We start from the raw sequence: 27,223 nt of genomic DNA, 5'->3' as shown, positions 1-27,223 counted from the left end.
AAATGAGCACTTGAAATGCCGTAGCACACAAGGCTACGGACCAAGTGCGGGAAAATGGGATTAGAATAATTGGGGGTTGATGACGAGCACATACATGATGGGCTGAAGGGCCTCTCTTTGTGTTGTAAAAGTCTACGGGCACAATCTTTACTGACCACCCGTGCCCCACTGCTGCGAGAATGGAGAATCTGGCAGCCAGCCAAATCTCCGTTTGCTGCAGCGAGACTGGAAAATCTTACTGTCGTGGACGGCCGTAAGATTCCGGCCTGTGACTCGATGAGAAAGAGTGTAAGCTTTGCACCGATGCAGTGTGAAAACTCCCATGGGGACAAAAACCACTGGACAACCGGGGCCTTGAAAAGTAGTGCATTGTGTGTTCAAGAGTACGGCAAACAGCAAATGCACAGTTTCTGCATTGTCAGCTATACTTGAAACTATAATCAGGCTAAACGGATCTTGGTTCAAGAGTGGTGGATAGAGCCTGGGTGCTGAATGGCTGGCCCACAGTGCCAGGCGGTGAGCAGTGAGCTCTTGGACGTGTAAATGAAATAAGCACCTAAATAAAATAAAAACTCCAAAAGGAAGAAAGGGTGATTAGCAGATCTTGAAGGCAAGCAGGGAAGAGAAATGATTGTGAATGCGTGCTTTTCCTGAGAGAGGGCTTTGCGCGTTTTAAAAGACAAGTGAGATTATCTTTTGAAGGAAGCAAAGATGTGTGTTTGTGTTTGATTGTCTCACTTAGTTTTCCTTTCACTCTTTTCATTTGCTGCTCTTTGTTTGAGCTTTTCCTGATGTGTATCCTCGTGGTGCTGATCCCCACTGCACGGGCCACTCCGCTAATTGAGCCGTTTGAACCTCCTTCAGGCCGGGAGATAACTACATCCTTTCTAAATATGATCCATTGTGTGGCGGGGGTCGGGGGTTGGGGGGGGAAGAAAAGCAAAAGACTTACCCAGGTCGTGATTCTGTTCCTTTGTGTCAACCAGCTGAACTGCGATTGATTCTTGCCTTTGATCCATGAGACTACTTCCATCAGTAGCCAGGTGGACAATGACAGCGGCAGCCACCATGGGTTGAGCGAAGTAAGCCTCATTAGAGAGAAAAAGATAAAGATTAACATTTGGTTAAGAAGTGGGGGATGGGTTGAGGAGGTGGGTGCGGGGGGAGAGAAAACACTTTCAGTCAAAGGATTTCTTTGGTATGTGCTCTCTGTTCACGGGATACACTTTTTCAGGCAGCATTAGACTTTAGAATCATAGATTCCCTACAGTGTAGAAGGAGACCATTCAGCCCATCGAGCCTGCACAATCCCACCCAAGCCCGACCCATCTTAATCCAACCTATTTACCCCGCCAGCCCCTCTAGCCTGCACATTTTGGGACACTGGAATTTTACTGGCACGTCGGCCCGAGGTTCGTACGATCCTGCACGGAAAATGCCGTTCTCCGAGCCTCGCCCGCCCCCGCAATTGGGGTGGGAGTGCCAGTAAAATTCCAGCCTGCGGGACAGCTTAACACGGCCAATCAACCTAACCTGCACATCTTTTGAGCGTGGGAGGAAACTGGAGAACTCGGAGGAAACCCACGCAGACACGGGGAGAACATGCACAAACTCCACACAGTCAGTGACCCAAAGGCTAGAATTGAACCCGGGTCCCTGGCACTGTGAAGCAACAGTGCTAACCACTGTGCCGCTGTGTCATTATAACAGCATTAAGCGGTATACAAACAGCAAAACATTACGGCTGCGAGAAATCTGAAATCAGAACAGAAAATGCTGGAAATGCTCAGGAGGTCTGGCAGCGTCTGTGAGGAGAGATACAGAGTTAACCATTCAGGCGTGCAATCTTTCATCAGAAGGTGTTGCAAGTCTAGCAAGTATCTCCAACACTTTCTGATTTATATTGTATTTTTTCAGTTTGTTTGTGCACATCTTTAGAGCGTGGGAGGAAACCGGAGCACCTGGAGGAAACCCACACAGACACAGGGAGAACACGCAAACTCCAGACAGACAGTGACCCAAGATGAGAATCGAACCTGGGACTCTGGCGCTGTGAAGCAGCAGTGCTAAACACTGTGCCACCATGTTGTCCTAAATCTTCGGGAAGGTAAACTTTCCTGCAAACATTTTGTATTTCAACATTTCTCTTTTCTGTACTTGTGTCAATCTCCCCATCTCCTTCCCTGACTGTTCCTCAGTCTCCAGCTTTGGCACCAGAGTTTTCATGCTGAGATTAATAGCTGCATGTTGCCAGGTTTCTCGTGTGCTGAAAACATCATAGTCAAGCCTGACATCGGTCCACAATGTGTGCTGACCAACAAAAATGACAGGGTAAAGATCAGGAGCTGAACCCTTGGACAAACTCTCCACTCCTTAGGATCGTGTGAGCAGGTTGGGACCGATTGAAATATTCTGGGCTACGATCAATAAGCTCAACATGGACCAACCACTGATCCTGAGGTCTCTTGATCTGTCTAAGGTCCCATAGAATACAGTGCAGAAGGAGGCCATCGAGTTGGCACCAACTCTCCGACAGAGCATTTTACCCAACCCCCCGCCCCCATCCTATCCCCATGCACTAACCATGGCTAATCCACCTAATTTATACATATTGGGGCGATTTAACATGGCCAGTCCACCTAACCTGCACATCTTTGTGTTAGAAGAAACTGGAGTATCTAGAGGAAATACACGCAGACACAGGGGGAAGGTGCGAACACCACACACTCACCCCAGACTGGAATTGAACCCGGTCCCTGGCACTGTGAATAGCAGTGCTAACCACTGTGCCACACACTCACCCCAGGCTAGAATTGAGCCTGGGTCCCTGGTGCTGTGAGTAGCAGTGCTAATCACTGTGCCATGCCAGATCACGTGTCTCAATTTATGTGTAAATTGCCATGGATGAAAAATGTCAAGTGATGTGTTTTCATGTGAAAATAATCTCCATTCTCACCCATGGTTTGGCAAAGCAGGAGGCAAGACAACGGAGGGTTCAACTGACGAGCAGTGAGCTGCAAGGTACAAGTCCCTTAAGGACCTCAGCAAATAATCCAGGCTGGCACATCAGTACTGTGCTGAGGGAGTGCTGTCTTATCAAATGGGCCGTCTCTCAGCTGAGATATCACTCCAACAATGTGGACACTTACAATTTGGAGGAAGGCATGGATATTTTCAGGTATCTGGCCAGCCATATTTCTTCAACTAACACGAAAAATTAGTGTTAGCTTTTAACACTAATTTGGTCAGGTTTGCTCAGTGGTACCTTGTGTATGCATTGCCTGCCATATTTGCTTGCAGAACAGTAATGATTGTCCTTCAGAAATGTGATCTATTGGCTGCAGGGTACATTGGGATGTTCTAAAGATGCCACGAGGTGCCACATTACCTTAATTTCTTTGCTTTTTGCCCTGTGCATAAAACAGCAGGACATATTTAGGATCTTGTGGTAAATTATGATGCAGTTTGGTGTTACTAGAATGACAGATTATTGCTTCTCATCTTATAAAAGGGGCGCTGATTGAACAATAATGTTCTTGTCTGCCTTCACCCATTATGAAATGCTGCCAGCTATCGCTGTGACTATTGCTGCAATAAATCACAGATTTTTATCATCGTGCTTGTAAACTCTAACTGGTCTTCGAGAACATCATAGTGTTCATAGGGTCTTTCAATTTCTTTACTTTTTGCCTCCCGTAGTTCCATTTGCCACAATGATGCAGATGATTCCTTTGGGTAAGCGATGCTATCTTACAGAGGTCCGCTGTTGTCTGACAGGGAGTGTGTCATTATCTGTACTGCATCATAGGGGGTGTGCTGATATTCTTAACACGTTATCAGGACTGCATCAATTTTAAACATGGTCATTAGGAGTGTGATAGTTTTTATTCTGTGTCTGAGAAAATGTCAGTATTTGTAATGTGCCTTTGCGAATAAGCCAGTGTTTGTAGTATGTTGATCTGAGTATGTCAGTATTTGTAGGGAGTGTGTGTGTGTGTGTGTGTGTGTGTGTGTGTGTGTGTGTGTGTGTGTCAGTATTCTCAGCATTTGTTGGGAGTGCCCGTGTGTTTGTGTGTTTCTCAGTATTTGTAAGGAGTGCCCATGTGTGTGGGGGGAGTGTATGTGTCAGTAATTTTAGGCAGTCTACGTGTGTGTGTATGTATGTCCTTGAGTATTTTTAGGGAGTCCTCGTGTGTGTGTGTTTGTGTCAGTATTTTTAGGCAGTCTGCAGTTCCGTGTGTGCGTCAGTATTTTTAGGGAGAGTGTGTGTCTCTATTTTTTTTGTGTGTGTGTAGTTGTAGTGGGTTCCCATGTGCATGTGTGCATGCACACACACACACACACACACACACACACACACACATACAGTGGGACCTTATGGTCCACGGGTTCTCCCACTGAACACGCCCCTCGCCACCAGGAAACTTGCAGCGGGGATGCCGTGTGGTTAAAGTTGGGCTCGAAAGCAAAGAAGGGTCAATGGCCTGAGGCAGTAAAAAATGATGTAGTTATCCCACTATATCCCATTCTCCCTGTGTCTGCGTGGGTTTCCTCCGGGTGCTCCGGTTTCCTCCCAAAGGTGTGCAGGTTAGGTAGATTAGTCGAAATTATGCTAAATTGCCCCTTAGTGTTGGGAGATTAGCAGGGGTTTACAGGGATATGGCCTGGGTGGGACTGTTTTTGATGGAGGTTTGATGGGCCGAATGGCCTTCTCCTACACTGCAGGGATTCTATGATATGGGGCAGCACCATCAAAACGTGGGGTGAGCGAGTTGAGGGAGGGGGTGGCAGAGGAAGAAGTCAAACTGTTAAAAATGCTTTAATCCTCTTGAATACCAGGCGTTCGCAATGGTTTTAGAATTAATTTTGAACCCTCTCTCCAATATAATTGACCTACCTTTAGCCAGTATTTTGCTCTGAAGTAATTGTGAAATGCTTCCAGGCATGGGAACCAGGCATACTGAGACACCCCATCCGATAAGTCGATGACCCTGGTCTTGCACACCTGAAGGAAAATACGCCGGTGTTAACTCGATACGCCAACAACAAGGTTAAAAAAAAACACCTGCCGACCTAGACAAAAAATCCTGGCCAAAATCTTCCAACTCCGCTTGCAGCTGGGATTTTCCACTCTGCCACTGAGAATGAATGGAGTTTGAATGTCAAATTTTCCGTTCTCGCTTGCAATGGGTCATCGACCATCCTCCCCCCGCCACCCCGTACCCCTCCAACCCCCACCCCCTCACCAATCCCACCGCCTCCCCACCCCCCGCCCCTCCCCCCACCCTCTACCCCACCGCCGCCCCCCCCCACCACTCTCGACACGGACAAGACTGGAGAATCCCGCTCACTGAGTGTGTATAACTCGAGCGAGTGCGAATTCCAGAAAATACCCACGCAGTGCCAAATTACACTGGCTCAGACTTCCCTTTCCATCTCAGTGATTGGAATACCAGGGCCAATGGAGAAAGTAAAACTAAATGATAAAACAGTGACAAACTATCAACTGGCATGTCTGCAGAGACAGTGACATCATCTTGGAGTTTCCTGTGGCATTTCTGAGAGAGAGAGAGCGGTTTCCACCTGTTTTTTCTTTCACTCCCCTTCTGATGCTGTGTAAACCATATTTTATAGTGCGCATCATAAAATCTGCGCATTCTGGGACCTCACTCAAACAAATGATGTCCCTGTCTGCAAGATTAGCTGGGCTAAAAACTAACATTGATTTGAGACTTGTATTTATACAGCACCTTGAACTTAAAACGTCCCAAAGTGCTTCAGGGGATCACTAATAAAATTACTAAACTGCAAAAGAATGACTCCCGGCTCGGGTCACTGTCTGTGCGGGAGTCTGCACACTCTCTGTGTGGGTTTCCTCCGATCTCCTCCCACTGTCCAAAGGACGTGCTGTTTAGGTGCATTAGGCATGCTAAATTTTCCTTCAGTGTACCCGAACAGATGCCAGAGTGTGGCGGCTAGGGGATTTTCACAGTAACTTAAATGCAATGTTAATATAAGCCACTAACAAATTAACTAAAACAATTAGCAGTTGTCCCTACATCTAAAACTAATCAAATGTCAGCTCCTTGTTAGGCCTGGTTCAATGCTCCAACAAAGCTACTGGCATTCCAGAAATATTTAGAATTGGACAGACATGAGAAGATAAATATTTCTGCTCAGCCTGCTTAGTCCATTTGCAGTGAAGTCATAATTCTGTTCAAATAAAGACAAAAAAAATTGCAGATTCTGGAAATCTGAAAAAAAAACCCCAAAAATGTTCAAAATATTCAGCATCTGTGTGGAGAAAAACATTTCAAATTGAAAATGACCTCTTAAAAACATTTAAAGAGTTTGAAAGAAGAGTCATATTTGACTCAGAGGCTGGAACTCTACCACCTTGCCCGCCACGGAATCAGCGCGGACAGTGGAAATCTGCAGGAATTTCCAATCCCGCCCACCCAATGTGTTAACCTCCATCCACGGATGCTTGTCCGAAACAATTGGATGGATATGGGGAAACAAAATAAAGCAAGGTTTGCTCCCCTAATCGCTATGCAGTGATTCCTGTTGTTAAGTGCAGTGGTGGGGTTCAGGTGAGGACAGATTGGGGTTTGGTTGTGTCGTGTACTATGGTTGAACACTCTGCTGATGTTACCCATCAAGGCAGATGCATATGGAATGGCTACATGGGAAGAAGCAATATTGTTCATTCTGAACACCTTTCCAGCCAATTGGAGCACAGTAGGGACAAGCGGACGGGTATTTGGTTTTGGAGGATAGAACTAAGATGTGTCACTTCATACTGTCAAAGAATGTAGAAGACACTATTTATAGCAGTTTCCTTTGGGTGGGACATCACACAAACATGATTAAATGTAGCCTTATTATACTGGTGGAAGACTTGTTGCTGCTGATCAAATTTTGTTGATCTTCCCATTCTTCAGACGCATCTTAGGGAATGGTTATGAAATCGGATATGAAAATCCAGAGTGGGAGAATATCATTTAGCCTGCTAGCCCAACTTGAATGAGACCCAATATATAACAATTCTTTCAAGGGCAAACTCTAGCGCTACCTATTGATCCTGACGTAAAGATGTTAAATTGCTTTCTGTAGTCAAGATATCCATGGTGGCTGCAATAAGTTTGTACGATCACCACATTTTGAAGTGTTTTTTATGCAAATAAAGCACGCTATTCCTTAACTGATATTACCCATCAAGATGGATACATATGGAATGGCTACATGAGAAGGAGCAATATTGTTCATTCTGAACATCTTTCCAGCCAATCAGAGTAGAGTAGAAAATAGGGACAAGCGGACGAGTTTCTGACTTTGGAGGATAGAACTAAGATGTGTCACTTCATACTGTGAAAGAATATAGAAGACACTATTCTACATTAACTCAACTCAGTATCTGAACTGTATTATGGTGTAATTATAGCACATTTCAGCACTCTACAAACTCGGTAGGCCCAAAACCCTGCAGATCCAGGTATGACTTTTATCCTCTTCTTGCTGAGCAATGTTGGATCCCAGTTCAGCAACACACAATTTTAAACTTCTCCCCCTTGTTTTCGGATCCTTTCACAGCCACACCATTTCCTAGTCGGGACTCTCCCAAAGCAAAACCAAGTGCCCAATGGGTGGGGAAACGGGAGTATTTCCCACCTATTTTTTGGGTGCGCTTACCCCCTGAATGTATCTCCGACACACTGTGCATCACAGAGTGTCTCAGTATGATTCACGGTGAAAAGTGCTGGGCAGGGTGTAGTCCTGCCTGAGAGACTGGCAGGATTGTGTTGAGTGGGCCATGTGCATGCGCCAATCGGTCACTGCCCATTGCTGGCCTTCCCAAACTCACCTAATCCCTGGCCACCTGACATCCCCTCCCCTTCCCAATCTCCCCATCTCTGGCCTTCCTGACCCTCCCTTACTGATCGCTGCCTAATGAATCCCACTCCCCCATCATTCCAATAACCATCCCTGATGACTCCTCCCTCCCTCTCCCACCGATCCCAGTGCAGAGTGGCAGTGGGTTCCATCCACCCCCTCCAATAGGCCCCTTTCCTTGGTACTGCCCAGTACCTGGCCCCTACTTTCGTATTCCAGTCTTACAATGCCCCCCCCCTCAAAGATATCGGTGCTTCTTCAGTTCTGGCCTCTTGAGCATTCCCAATGTTAATGGCAATTGTTGCAATTCAGCTACCAAGGTGCTAAACTCTGGAGACATAATCTTAAAGTGCTATTTGGCATTGGATGCTATAAACAGGATTGTAACAACCAGCAATGTGATCTTTTCACTCACTGGTCAAAACTTCAATCCATGAGGTTGCAAGCTTTTTTTTATTCATTTGTGGGACATGGGCGTCGATGGCTGGCCAGCATTTATTGCCCATCCCTATTTGCCCTTGGACGGCAGTTGAGACTCAACCACATTGCTTTAGCTCTGGAGTCACATATGGGCCAGACCAGGTAAGGACAGCAGATTTCCTTCCCTAAAGGGCATTCGTGAACCAGAAGGGTTTTTCCAACAGTCGACAATGGTTTCACGGTCATTGGTAGATTCTTAATTCCAGATATTTTTATTGAATTCAAATTCCACCATCTGCCGTGGTGGGATTCAAACCCAGGTCCCCAGAACGTTAGCTGAGATTCTGGATTATTGGTCTAGTGATAATACCACTAGGCCATCACCTTCCCAGTGCACTAAGCCTGAAAAGAGTTCAATTTGTAGAGTGCTTATTTGAACACCAACCCATTTTCAGCAACTTAATTCAAACTGAGACCTTTGCTTGTAAGAGTGCAACAAAGCTCAAATTTCGATCTCCACTATTTGGACCTCAATGTGAGTTATCAGTTTTTGTGTGTGATCCATTTCCTTTTGTTGTTGTGCAAGGCCTCACTGGAAAAAGTGGATGTGAAGCCCAGTAAAACAGATGCTGCCTATTTAGAGCTTAAAGTTATCTCTGAGCCTCCCACCATGGCCAGTGTTGTTCTTGGTTGGAGTGTGGGGGTGTTGGAGCGGAGGGGGAGGCTAGTGGTGATGAGGCTTGTCATGCAAATCGCAACTTATTTTGGCTTTTTGAAAAAAAAAACCCTGGAGTTCTTTGTATTTTTCAAATGCCTCGAACAGCTTGGTTTTAAGAAAACAACTCGCGTTGACAGATCACATTATGCTATAGCGCAGTGCAATTCAAACACAGTGGATGACCTGTCCTTTCCTGTTCATTTCTAGACAATGATTAAAGGCAAGTGCCACCCAGGGAGAAAGAACTAGGAGGCGATTCTGTCCTTTTAAGTCTCGCTTTCTCGCTACTTGCCACAACAGAAGGAGAACCTCCAAATGAAGCCTCCTACAATTTACTATATACTTAGCCCACGATCAGAGATACATTGACTAAACTGAGATGCTTGTCTCATCCCCTGATGGCGAAAGGGCAACATCCTGTGTAGTTCAATTTTTTTGAGAAAGGGGGAAATAAATGGTCAAATTAGTAAGCAAAAAGGTCTACTTTCCAAGCAACAAAACAGGACTTTTTTTAAGCTGTTCGTAAAACCTTGAATGGTAAATCAAAGTGCCAGGCGAGTCTGAGCACAACAGCAGTATCCAGTCATTAACCTTACCCTCTATGAGGCAGAGTGGGGGCAAATATACCTATAACAAATCACAATCATATATGATAGGTGACAGCTTAGTCCAGTGCTGTTCTAAGTGAATAGTTGCAAATGAGGTTTTGATTACCAAGGTACTAAAATATCATTGTGTTCCAGCAAAGTTTTGGGGATTTGACCAGCGTCCTCGAGGGGGATTAATAATCTTTGTGATACTTTTTTTTCCTTCCCGGTAAGCTTTTATATTTCCCCCCAGTGGTATTCAGCCACCCAGAGGCAACGCTTTCTTTCATAATCAAACTTGCACACTTTCTGGGTATGTGACGGCGCAGTGGGAACTAATAAATTCCTCTTAAAGAGGACTGTCAAACCCAAACCTCGTATTCAGTCCTGTGCCTTTTATTGCTCCGAAGCACTTTATTTCAGATTTTGGGTTTTAAATTACATGATAGACACTTCGACAGCACTTTGTACATGGTCCCTGGGAGTTGTATGATTTGTATCTTGCAACAAGGTGTGTGCCTTAACGAGAGTTCCATAAGCCAGTATCAAACAGAACGCGGGGCAGTCTGCAGCGAGGCATAATCACAGCCTTGTATTGAAGGTGGGGGTGAATGGGGTCAATAATTGGATTTTAAACCATGGGGGTCCCTTTTCTTCTTTTGATGAAAATCGGGAGAATGCCTGTTTTTCTTCAGCATTAATGACTGACTAACGAAATTAGATTCCCAGAAATCATACATTAAAAGTTGCGTGTTCCCATGATATCACAAGTAGTTAGTGCAGAGGAACAGACACTCTTCCCAACTTTCCTAAGGGAAAAAAAAAGGGACTTGCTTCCACTGACTTTTTAAAATTTTGTTTTGGATTTGACGGGGGAGCTTAAAGGCCAAGTTCGATTGTTTAAAAATGTGCAAAAAGGAACCTGAATGCGTGCGACACACGAGGAATACTCATTAGGCATCGAGGAGTGCAGTCTGATCAAGGGGTCCAAATGCTATTAAAGATTATCAAGAGGAAGGATTGAGTGATTTAGAACCACTGTCTGATTTCCAAGTCAGATTAGTGCTGCAAAATCATCTCCAGGTGTTTGTTATTGAAAATAAAGGGGTAGAGTTTCCGTTTTGGGTGCAATCTGTGATTGGGGCCCACTTTAAAAATAGTTTTCTTCTTTCCTTAAGTTTCCACTCGGAACTGTTTGCATATTTCAAAATCTGTCGCAAACGAGTAGAGCTCGTGAAAATAATGCTTTTAAAAAGTTATGTTTCTTTGAAAATTACTTCATCTATCTCAGGGTGGGAGCTTGCTGTGGTCTGGTGAAATTTAAGTTTAAAGCTTATTCGTCACAAGTAGGTCTACATTAACACTGCAATGAAGTTACTGTGAAAATCCCCGAGTTGCCACGCTCTGGCGCCTGTTCGGGTACACTAAGGGAGAACTTAGCATGGCCAGTGCACCTAGCCAGCACATCTTTCGGACTATGGAAGGAAACTGGAGTACCCAGAGGAAACCCCACACAGACATTAGGAGAACGTGCAGATTCTGCACAGGCAGTGACCCAGGAATTGAACCCGGCTCCCTGGCACTGTGAGGCAGCAGTGCTTAACCACTGTGCCAGCTGAAAATGGGTTCATCAGCATTTTTGATCACCACTCGAGCAATCCAAGTCTAAATGAATGAATGCCTTTTTTAAAAAAAAAATGCAGTTACATTGGGGGTACGGCGGTCAGTAAATTGCACAGAAGTTGCTTTTAAAACATCTCTGTAGTTTGCAAAAGAACCAGTTTAATTCAGCAGAAACTCATAATGGCAAACAATTTATCCTGGGGTTGTGGCCAGTTTTGTGTCCAAGGCCAACGTCTAGCGCAGCGTTTGTGTTTTGAACCAGTGTACAACATTGCAGACATCTGACATGCACCGAACGTAACTTGCACTTAAAATTTCGCAATCTTTTGTGCTGGTTATGCTGATTTCCGGGGGGAGCTTTGGCAAAAGTGACCCAGTTTAATGAGGCACTTTTTAAAAATTTGTGCAATATGTGAATATTTCTGACCTGCGAAGCCCATTGGCCTTCAAACTGGGAGACCTGGGGTGGGATTTTCCAACAGCGCTTGCCCCAAAACCAGAAAATCCCACCCGAGGTCGACGGAACTTTGCATGCTCCTTGCCTGAGCGCCCCCCTTCGCCAACCCCTCAACTCTGAGAGACTTGCGGAGGGCAATGGGATAATCAGAATTCTGCTTGTTGACCAGATTTCTGTATTCGTTGATTGATTTAGCTTGTTACTTCCATTGTTTTTTTTAAACTAATAAAACACACTTTCCATAATGTTAGTACTGCTTTCATTAGGTAAGTGACACAGCCTTGTAGAATTAGCACTCTATGCATCGGGAACCTGTCAATATTTGCTGGAGAGTCTCCTCGCTGAAGTGTTTGAAGAGCACTGACTTAATCTTGCTACGGGTGTTTGAGCTGAAGACAGAGCCCAGGCTGATGTCCTAAGTGCAGTACCAAAGGGGTGCTGCACTGTTGGTAATTCTGCCTTAGGGGTGAGACATTAAACCAAAGGTCCGCCTACTCTCTCGACTGGGAGTTAAAGATTCCTGTGATGCAATTTGAAGAAGACTGAGTACTTAAGAAATAAAAGATGTGCAGTTCCAAGGATGTGCAGGTTAGGTGGATTGGCCATCATACTAAGTTGACCATTAAATTTTCTAGCCGCAATGGCCCCAAAATGGGAAAATCCTGCCCGAGTGGTCCACTACACTCACCCCCCCCACCCACCACTCCACCCTTGTACGATTCCCATGTGGCGGGCAGGACAAGAAAATTCCTGCTGAGTGTTGAAAAATGTGTAAGTTGTGGGGGGGAATTGGCCCTTGCTAACTTGACCCTTAGTGTCCCAAGATGCATAGGTTAGGGGGATTAGCAGATAAATACATGGAGTTATGGGGATTGGTGAGAGCAGACCTGGGTAAGCTGCCCTTTCAGAGAGTAGATGCAGATTTGATGGGCAGAATGGCATCCTTCGAGGCATTTTAGGGATTCTATGATTGTTTGAAAAACAAAGAGTGTGATTTTCTAGCCACGCTCGCCCCAAAACTGGAAAATTCTGCTCAAGGTCAACGAACCTTTGCATCTTCAGTGCCCCCCACCCACTATGATTCCCCTGCTGGTGGGATGGATACATTCCGCTAGACGTGTTGAAAATACTCAAGTCTGGATGACCCTTCGTCAACTCTGATGAAAGGTCATCCAGACTCGAAACATTGGCTCTATTCTCTTTTCACAGATGCTGTCAGACCTGCTGAGTTTTTCCAGCATTTTCTGTTTTTGTTTCAGATTCTAGTGTCTGCAGTATTTTGCTTTGATGTTGAAATTACTCAGCAGGTATGACAGAAGCTGTGGAGAGAGAAACAGTTTACATTTTAAGTTAAAAATGAAACTTCTTCCGGCACCAGCAGTATTTTGCTCCTATTTCAATGAGTTGTGTTGTCCAGGCCAGCATACAAGTCTCAACCAACATCATAGGAATAGTTAATCTATTCCATTGTCTTGTATAGATGTTTGTTGGAACGATCCATGTATAAATACCATACCAGGCAAGTTCCTTCACTCTCTGAGTAACCAGCAGAGATCAGCTTTCTCACTGCAGATACAAACTAAATCTCTCATGAAACATTTTGCAGTATGGAGAAGAGTTTGAGAGTTCTCTCAATTCCAAGCCAACATTTATCCCCCAGCAAAATCACTAAAACAAACTACCTGGTACCTGATTGTCCACAAATTTGTTACCATGTTTCCCTACATTATGACAGAGACTACATCTAATGTACCTAACTGGATGTGAAGTGCTTCAGGATGTCCTGAAGTCTTGAAAAGGGACTGTGTAAATGCAAGTGCCTTCTTTTCTTTGTTTCCTCGATTTCATAGAATCATACAGTGCAGAAGGAGGCTATTTGGCCCATTGAGTCTGCACCGACCACAATCCCACCCAGGCCCTATTCCTATAACTTTGCATATTTACCTTGCTAATTCCTTGACCCTAGGATTAATTTACCATCACCACTCCACCTAACCTGCACATCTTTAGAATGTGGGATGAAATCAGAGCACCCTGAGGACACCCACACAGATACAGGGGGAATGTGCAAACTCCGCACAGACAGTGACCAAGGCTGGAATTGAATCTGTGTCCTTGGCGCTGTTGTACAACAGTGCTAACCACTGTGCCACCATGCCACTCTACATACATTCACATAAAATTACTTCACCCACTCCCAGAGTTAATGAAACTGGGTGGCATGGTGGCACAGTGGCTGGCACTGCTTCCTCACAGCCGGATTCAATTCGTGGCTTGAGTCACTGACTGTGCTGTGTCTGGGTGTTCTCCCCGTATTTGCGTGGGTGTCTTCCAGGTGGTCCGGTTTCCTCCTACAGTCCGAAAGACGTGCTGGTTAGGTGCGCTGGCCAAGCTAACTTCTCCTTCAGTGTACCCGAACAGGCGTCGGAGTGTGGCAACTAGGGAATTTTCACAGTCATTTCATTGCAGTGTTAATGTAAGCCTACTTGTAACATTAATAAATAAAGTAAACCCCTATTCCTATCTATATACCATACGCAAAAAGAGGACCATGAAGGAAATGATTGTTTTCTTGGAACTGCAAACCTGGTTGATTTATCCGACAGTGAACAATCACCAAGTTTTATTTATCTCCAAAGTCGGCAACAGGGCTTTTTTTCCCTCTCTCTCAGGAACCCACATTCTTGCCTGGTGAAGCTTTACGCAGAGGGACTGTTGTCACACTGTTGGCACAGCCCATTCAAGCCACGATACGGAGCAATGTGTCTCAATCCTAAAACCCCTATATTCTGATGTAAATTTGCCAGTGTGCTCCATTAATGGCCACCCAGGGTTGTCAGAGACCAAAGTAAACTGATCACAATTAGACACTATTCAGGTCCTAACTCTTTCATGTGAAAAATTATTTGATCAAAACAGCTCGGATTGGGAACCCTTCACTTGTGATGGCAGACTACTTTGTTATGCATCAGTTAATGACAGCTGAGTAGCATGGGAAAGCTAGCTTTAAAAATACACAAATATCTTGCTAACTACTGCTGTTGTGCTGCTGGGCTATCTTTTAAGGATTTATTGTTGTCTATGGCTGACAATAAATGAAAATTCAAATCGCAAGAGACATAAAAATTGGGTAATCAGGTTTTGTGAGATGTTAATGCCTTGGAAACCACAAATGACTTCAAAGTCGTTTATAACATAAAGGGAGATACTTAAGGACTCTAATGCTGCAAACCCACATTTTTTTTCTCTCTACCCAATGGTAATTTTTTCCTCTCTCTCTCAGGGGCCATTTGCAGTTAACTGCTGTCTGATAATTGTCCCTGTTTGTGTTGATATTTGCTCCCAAACACCTCGGTAAGCAGGAGCCAGCTTCAAGTGCATAGTGTGGGGACTGCTATTAACCTCTGTGATTGCACACATCTGCGGGAGATGATTAAAATCAAAGTGTTCACTGTTTACAGACCGCTGTGAGAGGCAAACAAGTGAGGTCTCTTCCCACTTCTGTCCGAACCCAACTCCTGATCGTTGTCCGAATGATTATTTTGCAGTTCCTCCCCCCTCCGTGCTGGTAGATTTTGTCATAAATATATCACAATCAATCTGCAATGGTTATCATTCGGCAAATGAGCTCTTGACGAAACGATGGGATTTCCAATTCAAACAAAAAGAGAGAAATCCCCTGGTTTACTGAAAAGCCATTTGTTGTGTATATCTGGAGGTTTGCATATCTGGAGCATTGGCATAACTAAAACGTTTAGTTATTTGCTTAAAACATAGAACACGGGTTCAATTCAATGTTTGCACATTCTCCCCCATCTGCGTGCTCCGGTTTCCTCCCCCCGCTGCCTCACAACTCCAAGGTTCAATTCCCGGCTTGGGTGACTGTCTGTGTGGAGTCTGTATGTTCTTCCCGTCTCTGCATGAGTTTCCTCTGGGTGCTCTGGTTTCCTCCCACAGTCCAAAAGATATGCTTGTTCGGTGCCTTGGCCATGCTAAATTGCCCCTCAGTGTACCGGAACAGGTGCCAAAGTGGAGTGACGAAGGGATTTTCATAGTAACTTCATTGCAGCGTTTATGTAAGTCTACATGTGACACTAATAAATAAACTTAATTAACTTTAATTCCAACCTTGTTTCACCATCTGCATGGAGCTTGCGCATTTTCCTGTGTCCACATGGGTTTCCTCTGGGTGCTGTGGTTTCCTCCCACAGTCTAAAGGATGTGCAGATAAGGTTGATTGTCCATGGTAAACTGCCCCCTAGCGTCCCAAAATGTGTTAGGTTAGGGGGATTATCGGGGTAAATACATAGGTTAACAGGGATAGGGTCTGGGTAAGACACTCTGTTGGAGAGTTGGTGCAGCCTTCGTGGGCCAAATGGCCTCCTTCTGCACTGTAGGGATTTTATGATTCTAACACCCCTAAACCTTTTTGGGTGGGTGGGTGGGGTGGCTGATTGAGTGGTGGGGGTGGGCAGGGACGAAGGACACTCTATGAATCCGGCATCTATTTACTGCTGGTAGCTGGCAGACTGCAATAAATGAGACTGCGTTGGTGCCGCTGGGCACATCGGTCCCCCTGGCAAGGATGGTGAACATGACTGCAGACCGGGGATGGAATGCCACAAACATCCATCCTGTCAGGCTCGCCTCTGAAAAGTCTCACTGTGGAAGGTTTTGTGAGTAGAAATGTTAAAAAAAATCAAGATGTTTAAAGTTTGTTTATTAGTGTCCCAAGTAGGCTCACATTAACACTGCAATGAAGTTACTGTGAAAATCCCCTTGTCGCCACACTCTGGCACCTGTTCGGGGACACTGAGGGAGAATTTAGCACGGCCAGTGCATCTAACCAGCACGCCTTTCGGACTGTGGAAGGTAACCGGAGCACCCAGAGGAAACCCATGCTGACATGGGAAGAATGTGCAGACACCACACAGACAGTGACCCAAGCTGGAAATTGAACCCAGGTCCTTGGTGCTGTGAGGCAGCAGTGCTAACCACTGTGCCACTGTGCCGTCACGCAGCGTAATTGCTTTGAACTGCGATCATGATTGTCAAAAGCAAGCAATTGGCTTTAGGTGGAAACATGAGAATGTGCAGGAAGGGAAGAAACTATTGAACCTTTAAAGTTAAAATAATATCGTAAATTTCCCTGTCTCACATTCCCCTCAATTGCTTTCACTGACGAATATCTATCCTGTTTCCTCTTGAATTTGTCAACACTAATCACCTCTTCAAACTCTTCCATAAATTCACCACCCTGTCCCTGAGTTAAAGTAGTTACTGGTCCTCTTATTTCCATAACAGGATGTAAACAAAGCAAATAAAGTGTGGCAGCAGCTTCAACATTTTTGAGCATAAGCAGTTCCACGACATAAGCATGCCCATTGGAGAATTATTAATTTGGCTGGCTAGCCCAGTCATAACTGCATAAATTGCTCTGGGAGTGCAGACAAATGCGTAGAAGAACTATTACACAATTCTTAACAGATGCTTGGATTTGCAATGTAGCTCCTCTGTCCTCAGGTTCACTGTGAGTGTGACATTTAAATTGTGCAGCTAAAAGCTTTGAAAGTTTACAAATTCTTTCTGTATAAAATAAGCTTTAATATCATAAAGTTTTTAAAAAGTTTAAAGCTTATTTATTAGTCACAGGTAGTCTTACGTTAAGGCTGCAATGAAGTTACTGTGAAAATCCTCCACTCGCCACACTCCGGCTCCTGTTCAGATACACTGAGGGAGAATTTAGCACGGCCAATGCACCTAACCAGCACACCTTTCCGTCTGCAGAAGGGAATTGGAGGAAACTCCAATTTTCCTTGGCTGGGGACAACATGCAGACTTCGCACAGATGGTGACCCAAGCTGGGAATTGAACCTCAGTCCCTGGCCCTCTGAGGCAACAGTGCTAACCACTGTGCGACGTGCAAAATCGGGTTCGTTTTGAGATTCAAAACGACTGTTCAAGATTGAATGTTTCTGTGTTTATTAACCTGTGGAAAAGGACGCTTGTCCCAGACTCATTTACAATGCGATGTGCAGTATGTATTTTGCTACGGTCTATTTATTTGAAGGTCTATTCTGATGGGGTTAATGGGTTAAAACAGATCATGTGGTGTGATAGCAAGCTGGCCAGACCAGAAGGGCCCGGAATCAACTTGTGTGGAGCCAGCTTACGTTGGCTGGAGTAATGGCTGGTTTAAAGTAGTTGGCCTGAGGGACCCTCGGTTCGGAGAGGATCGATCAACTGGAGCAATCATGGCTGGCATGGCAGTCCAGTGAGCTCTTCTGGAAAGTGTGCCTGTGAGAACTTTCAGATCAGCTTTGCTTGTGATGCTGGAGAGCTTGCACTGTATAGTCTCACACACACATGGAATAACCACGTGAGCAAAATTGTAGAATCCCTATAGTGCATAAGGAGGCCGTTCGGCCTATCGAGGCTGGACTGACGACAATCCCACCCTGGCCCTATCCCCACATCCTCACATATTTACCCAACTAATGCTCCTGACATTAAGGGGCAACTTAGCATGGCCAATCAACCTGACCCTGTGGACTGCGGGAGGAAACCGGAGATGGTGGCAGGAGGCCAATAAAGCGGCTCCAAACAATTGAGAAAAGTGCCACAGTTGGTGAGTGACAACCCCCAACGATAGGAGGAACTGTCTCCAATATGGGACATGCTTTAAGGAGGTTGGTAAAAGAATGTATCATGATGGAAAATTGCCATTTATATGTATTTCATACATTTCAGTAGTATTATCTTTACCCTAAAAGAGCAGTCACAAACCTCAGAGGATCTCCATGAATCAAATGGCTCAGTTACTTTATCTCCTTCAGATGCCTCCCTTTCCTCATCAGATGTCTTTAGGGAAAGAAAGGGTGAATTGGAAAAGTTTGGGCCAGGTGGGGGGGGCAGGGAGAATCATTTAGACTTCACCCTTCACCCTCCAATTTACATCTCTAAATCTTTTGCTTTTTCATTTTTACTACAGCTCCAACTGCATGGAGGTTAAACGAAAGTGTCTTAAGATCTATCAGACAAAAGAGGACACTTCTAAAAACAGACAATAGGCCACGTATAAAGAGCAACAGAGAGCTGGCAGCAGATATGAGGCAGTAATTCAATCTAGCAGTGACATTTGTAGATCGCCTGAGCTTCACTCACGAGTTTTATTGCATTGTCAGTACTGCTGAATTGAATTAATGCTCTGTAACTTGCTGCCAGCCCTTTATTATCCTATATACGGTATTTATTTACTGCAGACGAGAAGCTGAAGCCACACGGTGTCATAACATCACAAACATCTTTTAGAAACAATTTCAAGAATGAAGTGTTTGCGGGGGAGGGATAATACACTAAGTTGTCAAGCAGAACTATTTGCCACAGCTATTAAGACTGTCTCCACAGTCAGGATATTTCTCTTTCTCTGTCACGCAAACCAGCCTCCCAACCATCGACTCGATCTACACTTCCCACTGCCTCGGAAAAGCAGCCAGCATAATTAATGACCTCATGCACCTTGGACATTCTGTCTTCCACTATTGGAAAAAAGATGCAGAAGTCTGAGGTCACGTGCCAGCCGACTCAAGAACAGCTTCTTTCCTGCTGGCATCAGACTTTTGACCTTATATAAAGCTGATCTTTCTCTACACTCAAGCTATGACTGTAATACCGCATTTTGCACCCTCTCCTTCTCCATGTATGGTATGCTTTGCAAGAAACAATACTTTTCACTGTATCCTAATACACGTGACAATAATAAATCAAATCAAGTTAGCGCAGCACGATGGCCCAGTGGTTAGCACTGCTGCCTCACAGCGCCAGAGACCCGGGTTCGATTCCTGGCTCAGGTCACTGCCTATGTGGAGTCTGCAAGTTCTCCCCCGTGTCTGCGTTAGGTTTCCTGCGGGTGTCCCTGTTTCTTGCCACAGTCCCAAGATTGTGAAGGTTAGGTGGATTGGTCACGCTAGATTGTCCCATAGTGTCCCAAGATCTGCTGGTCAGGGAGATTAGTGGGGTAAATACGTGGTCTTACTAGGATGGGGCCTTGATAAGATGCTCAGTCAGAGTATCGGTACAGTCCTGATGGGCCGAATGGCCTCCTTCTGCAATGTATGGATTCTATGTTTTTCTCGCGAATGAGAAATCAAAGTTTGAGACAAGTCAATGGGATGTCAGAGGAAAATAAAACAAAATATATAATAGCTGAATTTTACAACAATGAATAAACTTTCAGAGTCTGAAGGCCTGGTATATGAGCACTGTAGTCAAGTCTGCTGCTCCTGTGAGTGCTCCAAACTGACAAGGTATTGTACAACCATATGCCAGTCATCATCTCAGTTGTTCTCCCAATACCTTGGTGGGAAAGTGTGCTACGTGGCATCAAACTTGGGTGACTTGGTGGCACAGTGGTTCGCATTGCTGCCTTACAGCATCAGGGACCCGGATTTGATTCCTGGCTTGGGTCACTGTCTGTGTGGAGTTTGCACGTTCTCCCTGTGTCTGCATGGGTTTCCTCCGGGTACTCCAGTTTCGTCCCACAGTCAAAAGGTTTGAGGGTTAGGTGCATTGGCTATGCTAAATTGCCCCTTAGTATCAGGGGCACTAGCTAGAGTAAATGTATGGGTTTATGGGGATAGAGCCTGGGTGGGACTGTGGTTGGTGCAGATTCAATGGGCTGAATGACCTCCTTCTACACTTTAGGATTCAATGATTCTATTACTGAGCCACATAAGCCAGTGTTGGCCCCAGGCTTGACCCCTGCTGTTTGGGTGAATTGGAACAAAATCGCATTTGTGACGAGCAAAGGAAGCAGTTGGAAGAGAAAAAAAAATGGATGGCCCATCCCACTGGAGCCACGCTCACATCTCCCTCCAGACAGATCAGTCATAAGACTGGCCAAGCTGTGTGCAATCTGGCTTCCTGCAGTGTCAAGTTGGGGGGAATGAGCTGGTGTGAGTGGGTGGAGACGTAATGAGAGGAGTGAATAAAACATAATTTGGAAACAAATAAAAAATCCAGCATATAAAGAAGGGTTTATGCAATAAATTCATAGATCTTGAGTCAATGCATAACTGTAATATTGGTGACATTGAATGATCAGTTAGAGTGTTACATCCATGCTGGTTTCTATTTCTATTGAAGTCACTATTGCACAGTCAGGATCTGCCCTATAGAGTCCATCAGTAGAATTAATGGAGTTAAGCAGTTTGTTTTTTTGGCTCTTTGCTTTGAACGTTTATTGTTACTAGACTGGAACAAGATTTAATAAATGGCTGGGTTAAGTGTTAAAGTCCTGCCTGCTGCTCCTGTAAAAGGAATTTCGGCAAATCAAAGGTCAGATTATCTGTCATCTTGCCACTTACAGAAGTGGCCCTCACACGCAAGAATCACATAAGGGCACTTGAGGTGGCCGACAGAAAATGTTTTTTTTAAAACCAGGATGTTAAAGTGGAGCAGCCGTTCTTACACCAATGTGTCATTCTCTGATTTCCTGAAACGTGTGTGGGACTGATTCCAGCCCTCAGCTAAAGGTGTTAGCCTCTCCAATTGGGTTCCTGGTAAACAGCAGACTACCTGGCAGATGATCAGCTTAGACATGGGGGAATAGTACTGAAAGGCTGACATATCTGGAAAGGGCTTTTCTTTCCCCTTTTGACTAATGAGCAGTATTTAACACTCTTTCTACAGTGTTTTGCCCTGCACAGATCTTTTACAAGCGACAGGATCGTTAACTAAGATCTGAATGTGATAATAATTAGAGTTTCAGATGGATTTACTTTGTATTTCGGCGGCACACTGGTGAGCACTGCTGCCTCACAACGCCAGGGACCCGGGTTCGATTCCCGGCCTCGGATCACTGTCTGCGCTGAGTCTGCATGTTCTCCTCGTGTCTGCATGGGTTTCTTCCGGGTGCCCCGGTTTCCTCCCACAGTCCAAAAGACATGCTGGTTAAGTGCGTTAAGGCAATGCTAAATTCATCCTCAGTGTACCCAAACAGGCGCCAGAGTATGGCAACCAGGGAATTTTCACAGTAACTTCATCGCGGTTTTAATTTAAGTCTACTTGTGACATTATTAAATAAATAGTCTTTGTAGTAAAGCTGTTAAAATCTGTGCCAGGATACAGATAGGCTATGACCAAAGGAAACCGATATATACCACATTTTCAAACATACTTGGTTTAATTAAGTAGAATGGTTTAATATAGGCCCTTAATGATTAACAAATTCCATTGTCATTGTTCTATTTTTTAATTTGTGACTTATTTGTTTCTTTTTACAGGGCTAGTTTTACAAAGATCATTTTCTGCTGCTTTCCTTGTAGCACAAGTGATGTGTATAAGTGGTGATTGTAACATATCAAATCCCATACCAAGTGGGGATAGTCTCTCAATATTTAGCTATTTCCAAATGCTGTTCGCTTGCCGAAAGCGCTCCTCTTTCAGTTTCAACCACTCGCTGAACTGTAGAAGCACACAGCCCTACCACTGTAATCCTTTTACTTCATATTAGCGTCGTTACCATTGGTACCAAGCAGGTGGAGATCTGTCGTACATTAGTTTTCCATGGAGTCACCATCCTATGATGTAAGTCTGCATGTCCTCATCAAAAAGACAACTGAAGTAATGTGCTGCCATTAGTAATGAAGGAAAGAAATGTCCTATCCAGCAAGTGAATGATATACATTTGTGTTATCAATCTTTAGGTTCCAGGGCCCCCAGTAGATTGGAAGATCAAAAACCATTGTTTCATCCAGGACTCTCTTAACTAACCAGTACTAACAAGCAAGGCAAAGTGGCTCTTACTGTCTCCAATGAGGAATATTTCCCCATTTACTGTGAGGTAGGACTGTATTCTTGTTGCTCTTTTGACAATAGCATCAATTGAAGCTGTAATCTAAGCTGTAAGCTTAGAAGAATGAGGGGAGATCTCATTGAGACGTATAAGATGATGAATGGGATGGATAGGATAGAGGTGGAGAGACTCTTCCCGCTCAAAAAAGACAGTAGGACTAGGGGGCACAGCCTCAAGATAAAGGGGAGGCGGTTTAGAACGGAGTTGAGGAGGAACTTCTTCACTCAAAGGGTGGTGAATCTCTGGAATTCTCTGCCCGTTGAAGTGGTGGAGGCTGCCTCGCTAAATATTTTTAAGAAGCGGGTTGATGGGTTCTTGATAAGAGAGGGGATTAAGGGTTATGGGGAGAGGGCGGGAAAGTGGAACTGAGCCACAACAGATCAGCCATGATCTTATTGAATGGCGGGGCAGGCTCGAAGGGCTAGATGGCCTACTCCTGCTCCTATTTCTTATGTTCTTATGTTCTCATGTAATTAACTCGGTGGTAGTGTGGTTACTGCTGCTGGAACACAATTATTTCTCAAGCTCTCATTCTATCAAGTTACCCCTCCTAGGTGCTTTTTAAACGTAGCTCACTCCAGTCTTTCAAATGTGCCAAACGGATTTTTTTCCCAAGTGAAAAGCTAACCAAAATGCAGGGTGTTCAGACTAATAGTAAAATTGATCCATTCACACGAACCTGATCTTTGGACCCATCTCGCAGACGAAATACAAAAGTATTTAATTACACTAGCAGAACAAAAGAAAAAAGAAAATACTCTGGCATAGCATTACCTTGCATCTCTCAGAATTATTACAAACATTTCACAATAAGGCGCAGTGACTTTGGTTAAATATAACTTAAAGTCTCATTTTGAGCACTGTGCAATCTGACAAATAGCATTGTGATGAATGGTCATTAGACCTTTTTGAGAGGGAAGAGTGGGGGAGCTGGTGGTGGGTGCTGTTGTTTGAAGTGCAGGATTATATTTTTGTACAAACTCATGTCAAACTGCAATGCTACAATCAACAGAGAAGAGGTCATCACCTCATCAATGAGCGATGGGATCTGACACTAGGTAACAGGAGGAATGACAATGTTCTGACTGTCAACAGCACCACCTGCCGTCCCTCGACCACCCCCATCACCCCCTCCTCCATCAATGGCATTTTAAATAATTTGATCATTCCAAAACACTGGAACCACATGTCTACAGTGGACAACATTGAACCGTGGCCCTTCCAAACAGCCTATGGGGCTACAATATGTCACAAATCTATTTTGCCAGAGGAAACATGTATGCACAATATAACCATTAATTTCTGGTTCAGCGCTATAACTAAATGCCAAAGAATGACTGAGATGGAAATAATCTGTACCCACTTATACTATCAAAAATGCTCCCTGTGGGGCAGGCAATGGCATATAGAGTACATACCAGTTAAAATGCACCTTTTTAATGGGAACATTTACTTCAAAAGGAATTTGCTCAAGCACAATTAATTTCCCCGAGATCTTAAGAGTGTTTGCTTAATGGGAACAACTGGATACAGGGAACATTTTGCTCACTATGCCAGTGTACCCATTAACATTTCTAAGTAAGAGACTTTAAACATGTGTCTCGTTCCTTTCAGTGGATATGGGAATGGGTGCAAATAAATCAATTAGTTGCACTGTCTGGCTGGAATTTTATTCGGCTTAATGAACTTGCGCAATGCTTTCACACAATCTGTGGGATTGCCACTGTTGAGATCCGAGGGAAGTCACCGCATCAACATTGGGTAGACAGGAGAGCTGTCTGCTCTCCAAGCTGATGGTGGGAATGCTTTGGCATTTGAAATTAAATTGATGGAAGCGTCAAGTTAATCACTAGCTGAACAAGTGCTCCTTTTGTTCCACTGCTCGCTGTTTACTACCTCCAGAGGTAGAGCTATAAAATCAAGAAAGTAGGAAAAGGGCACAAAATAGTAAGCCCGCACTTTATCTGTTTGCTCCCTGTGAAATATTTCACTGTTGTGTTTTTATCGGGCACACCTAGAGTTGTGTTTCATCTAAACTCCTAAACACATAACTCTAGGTGTTTCTATAGATTCAGAAAGAGTATTCTCGATGGTGGCAGAGTCCAAAACCAGGGGTCGTAGTTTAAGGATAAGGGGTAAACCTTTTAGAACTGAGGTGAGGAGAAATTTCTTCACCCAGAGGATGGTGAATGTTTGGAGCTCACAACTACAGAAAGTAGTTGAGGCCAAAGCGTTGTGTGATTTCAAGAAGAAATTAGACATAGCTCTTGGGGATAAAGACATATGAGGGGGAATGGGATATTGAATTTGATCATAATGAATGGCGGAGCAGGCTCGAGGGGCTGAATGATCTACTTCTAATTTATACGTTTCCTCACCAAACCCATCAGAAAGTGGCAGAAGTGAATTGTTTAACCTGTCTTTTAAACAATTGATCTTAAGAGATGAAAATAAGGCTGCCCATAAGGCTGCACAGTAGAGAAATCTGCTTAAAGAATTCTCAATCCTTCTGTGTCATCGCCACATTCTTAAAGTCGTTGGTCCCTCAAAATGGTTCTACCTCATGACTGAGTCAAGAGTTGTCGAAACTCCACCATGAACAAAAACACTGATGGATTTTGCTTCTTGTTCTATTACTTCTACAACTACTTTTACTGTTTCAGACATTGACTATTTCCTCAGACTATGTTGCATTTGCTTTATAAAAAATGGATACACAGATCATATTCTCAATGGACAGCAATGGGATTTAAATTATGTTCCATTTTCATCGAGTATAGCAGTAGTGACAAACACTTCAAATGACCCTGCTAAACTGCTTTCTTTTGAGAAGCAGAGTTAAATGATGTGAATCTAGAATCCATGCAGCACAGAAGGAAGCCATTCGTCCTATTGAGTCTACACCGATTTTCCGATGGAATAACATACCCAGACCCTACCCATGTCACTCCACATATGTATCACACAAATCTTCCTAACCTACACAACTTGGGACAATAATGGGGAGTTTACCATGGCCAATCCACTTAACCTGCACATCTTTGGCCTGTTGGGGGAAACCAGAGCATCCAGAGGAAAGTCATGCAAACACTGGGTCATCCAAGGCTGGAATCAAATCTGGGTTCTTGGTGCTGTGAGGCAGCAATGCTAACCACAGTGCCACCATGCCAGCTTCTACTTTAGATCATTGACGTAAACAAGTCCACTGTCTCCCATCACTTTTAACTTTAATGATTCCAACATTAATGTAAATCCTTGAACCTATGGGCCTTCATTTTGTTCTCTAATCTCAATGATTCTGTGATTCCAGTATTTTAGTTCACACAAACCATGCACTAGAGGAAGCAGGTAGCAAAGCACGTAAAATCTTGGAATCATAATTAGAGGTACTGGGGACAAAAATAGGGGAGCCATGCCAAACATTTATAGTGCTCTGTTTCAACCACAACAAGAATGATGTGTGCAGTTCTACTCACTGCAATTTAGTGAGGATGTGAGGGCCTTTGAGAAGGTGCGGAGGAGATTTACCGGGATAGTTCGAGGGAAGAGGAAATTTAGCTGCAATGTTAGGTTAGAGAAGTTAGAGTTATTCTACTTGGAATAAAGGAGGATGATGGGAGGTCTGATAGACTTCTAAGCTATGGCTAGTAAATCAGAACTCGTTCCTTTACTAGGGAGGTAATGGCACAGTGGAATTATCAGTGGATTAGCAACACTTGGAGTAATTCTCCAGGGAGCTGGGTTCAAATCCCAACATAGCAGATAGTGAAATTTGAATTCAATCAAAAAAATCTGGAATTAAAAGTCTAATGATGATCATGAAACCATTGTGGATTGTGTAAAAAAATCCCAGCTCACTAATATCCATTAGGGAAGGAAATCTGCTGTCCTTACCTAAACTGGCCTACATTCAAGAAACTTAACACATCTAAGGCAAAGCAACACACTTGATCAGCACCCATCCACCACTTTGACATTTACCTCCTTCTACCAGTGGTACACAATGACAGGAGTGTATACCATCCTTAAGATATCATGCAGCAACTCACCAAAGCATCTTCAAAATACATCTTGTGAACCAATGGTCCTGACCACCTAGAATAAGATTCCCCCAAGTCAACTTATTATCCTGATTTGGAATGATATCGCTGTTCCATCAGTGTCCCTGGGTTAAAATCCTGGAACTCCCTTCTAACAGCACTGCAAGTGTACCTACACTGATGGACTGCTGCGTTTCAAGATGATCACTCACGACCACATCCTCAAGGGCACTTAGTGATGGCAATAAATGCTGGCGTTCCCAATGATGATTATGTCCAAAGAATGAAAAAAAAACGAGTTTTCTTTTCACTGAATGCTTGGATATTCCTAACTATTCATTGAGTCACCTTCAACTTGCATTCTACTATGTACTCCCAAACTAATGTTGGCTCCTAAATATCACAATGTAGCAATATTTCCATTGAAATTGTCAGGTCATACAAGTAGAAAACTTTTGGTGTCCATAATTGTCGTCGCTATTTTGCCCGTGATTCATGGGTATTCATATCACAGTGGTTAGCACTGCTTCACACAGTGCCAGGGACCCAGGTTTGATTCCCGGCTTGATTCACTGTCTGTACGGAGTCTGCACGGGTTTCCTCTGGCTGCTCCGGTTTCCTCCCACAATC

At 44.2% G+C, this 27,223-nt stretch overlaps 1 protein-coding gene across 1 annotated transcript in view; it reads right to left on the bottom strand.

Moving 5' to 3' along the window:
- pappaa (pregnancy-associated plasma protein A, pappalysin 1a) overlaps positions 1–27,223 on the bottom strand; it is a 329,950-nt gene that overhangs the window by 178,292 nt on the left and 124,435 nt on the right. Inside the window, exons 11-12 of the mRNA XM_080212189.1 lie at positions 4,898–5,005; positions 953–1,088 (exon numbers count right to left, since the gene is read on the bottom strand). Of these exons, the coding sequence (XP_080068315.1) occupies positions 953–1,088; positions 4,898–5,005 (244 nt within the window). The remainder of the gene's footprint in view (positions 1–952; positions 1,089–4,897; positions 5,006–27,223) is intronic.

Source organism: Carcharhinus amblyrhynchos, chromosome 25 (assembly GCF_965287045.1).
Source record: "Carcharhinus amblyrhynchos chromosome 25, sCarAmb.v2.hapA, whole genome shotgun sequence".
NCBI classification, from domain to species: Eukaryota; Metazoa; Chordata; class Chondrichthyes; order Carcharhiniformes; family Carcharhinidae; genus Carcharhinus; species Carcharhinus amblyrhynchos.
The sequence above is the reverse complement of the archived record's forward strand: the minus strand, read 5'-3'. Positions and strand labels throughout refer to the sequence as shown.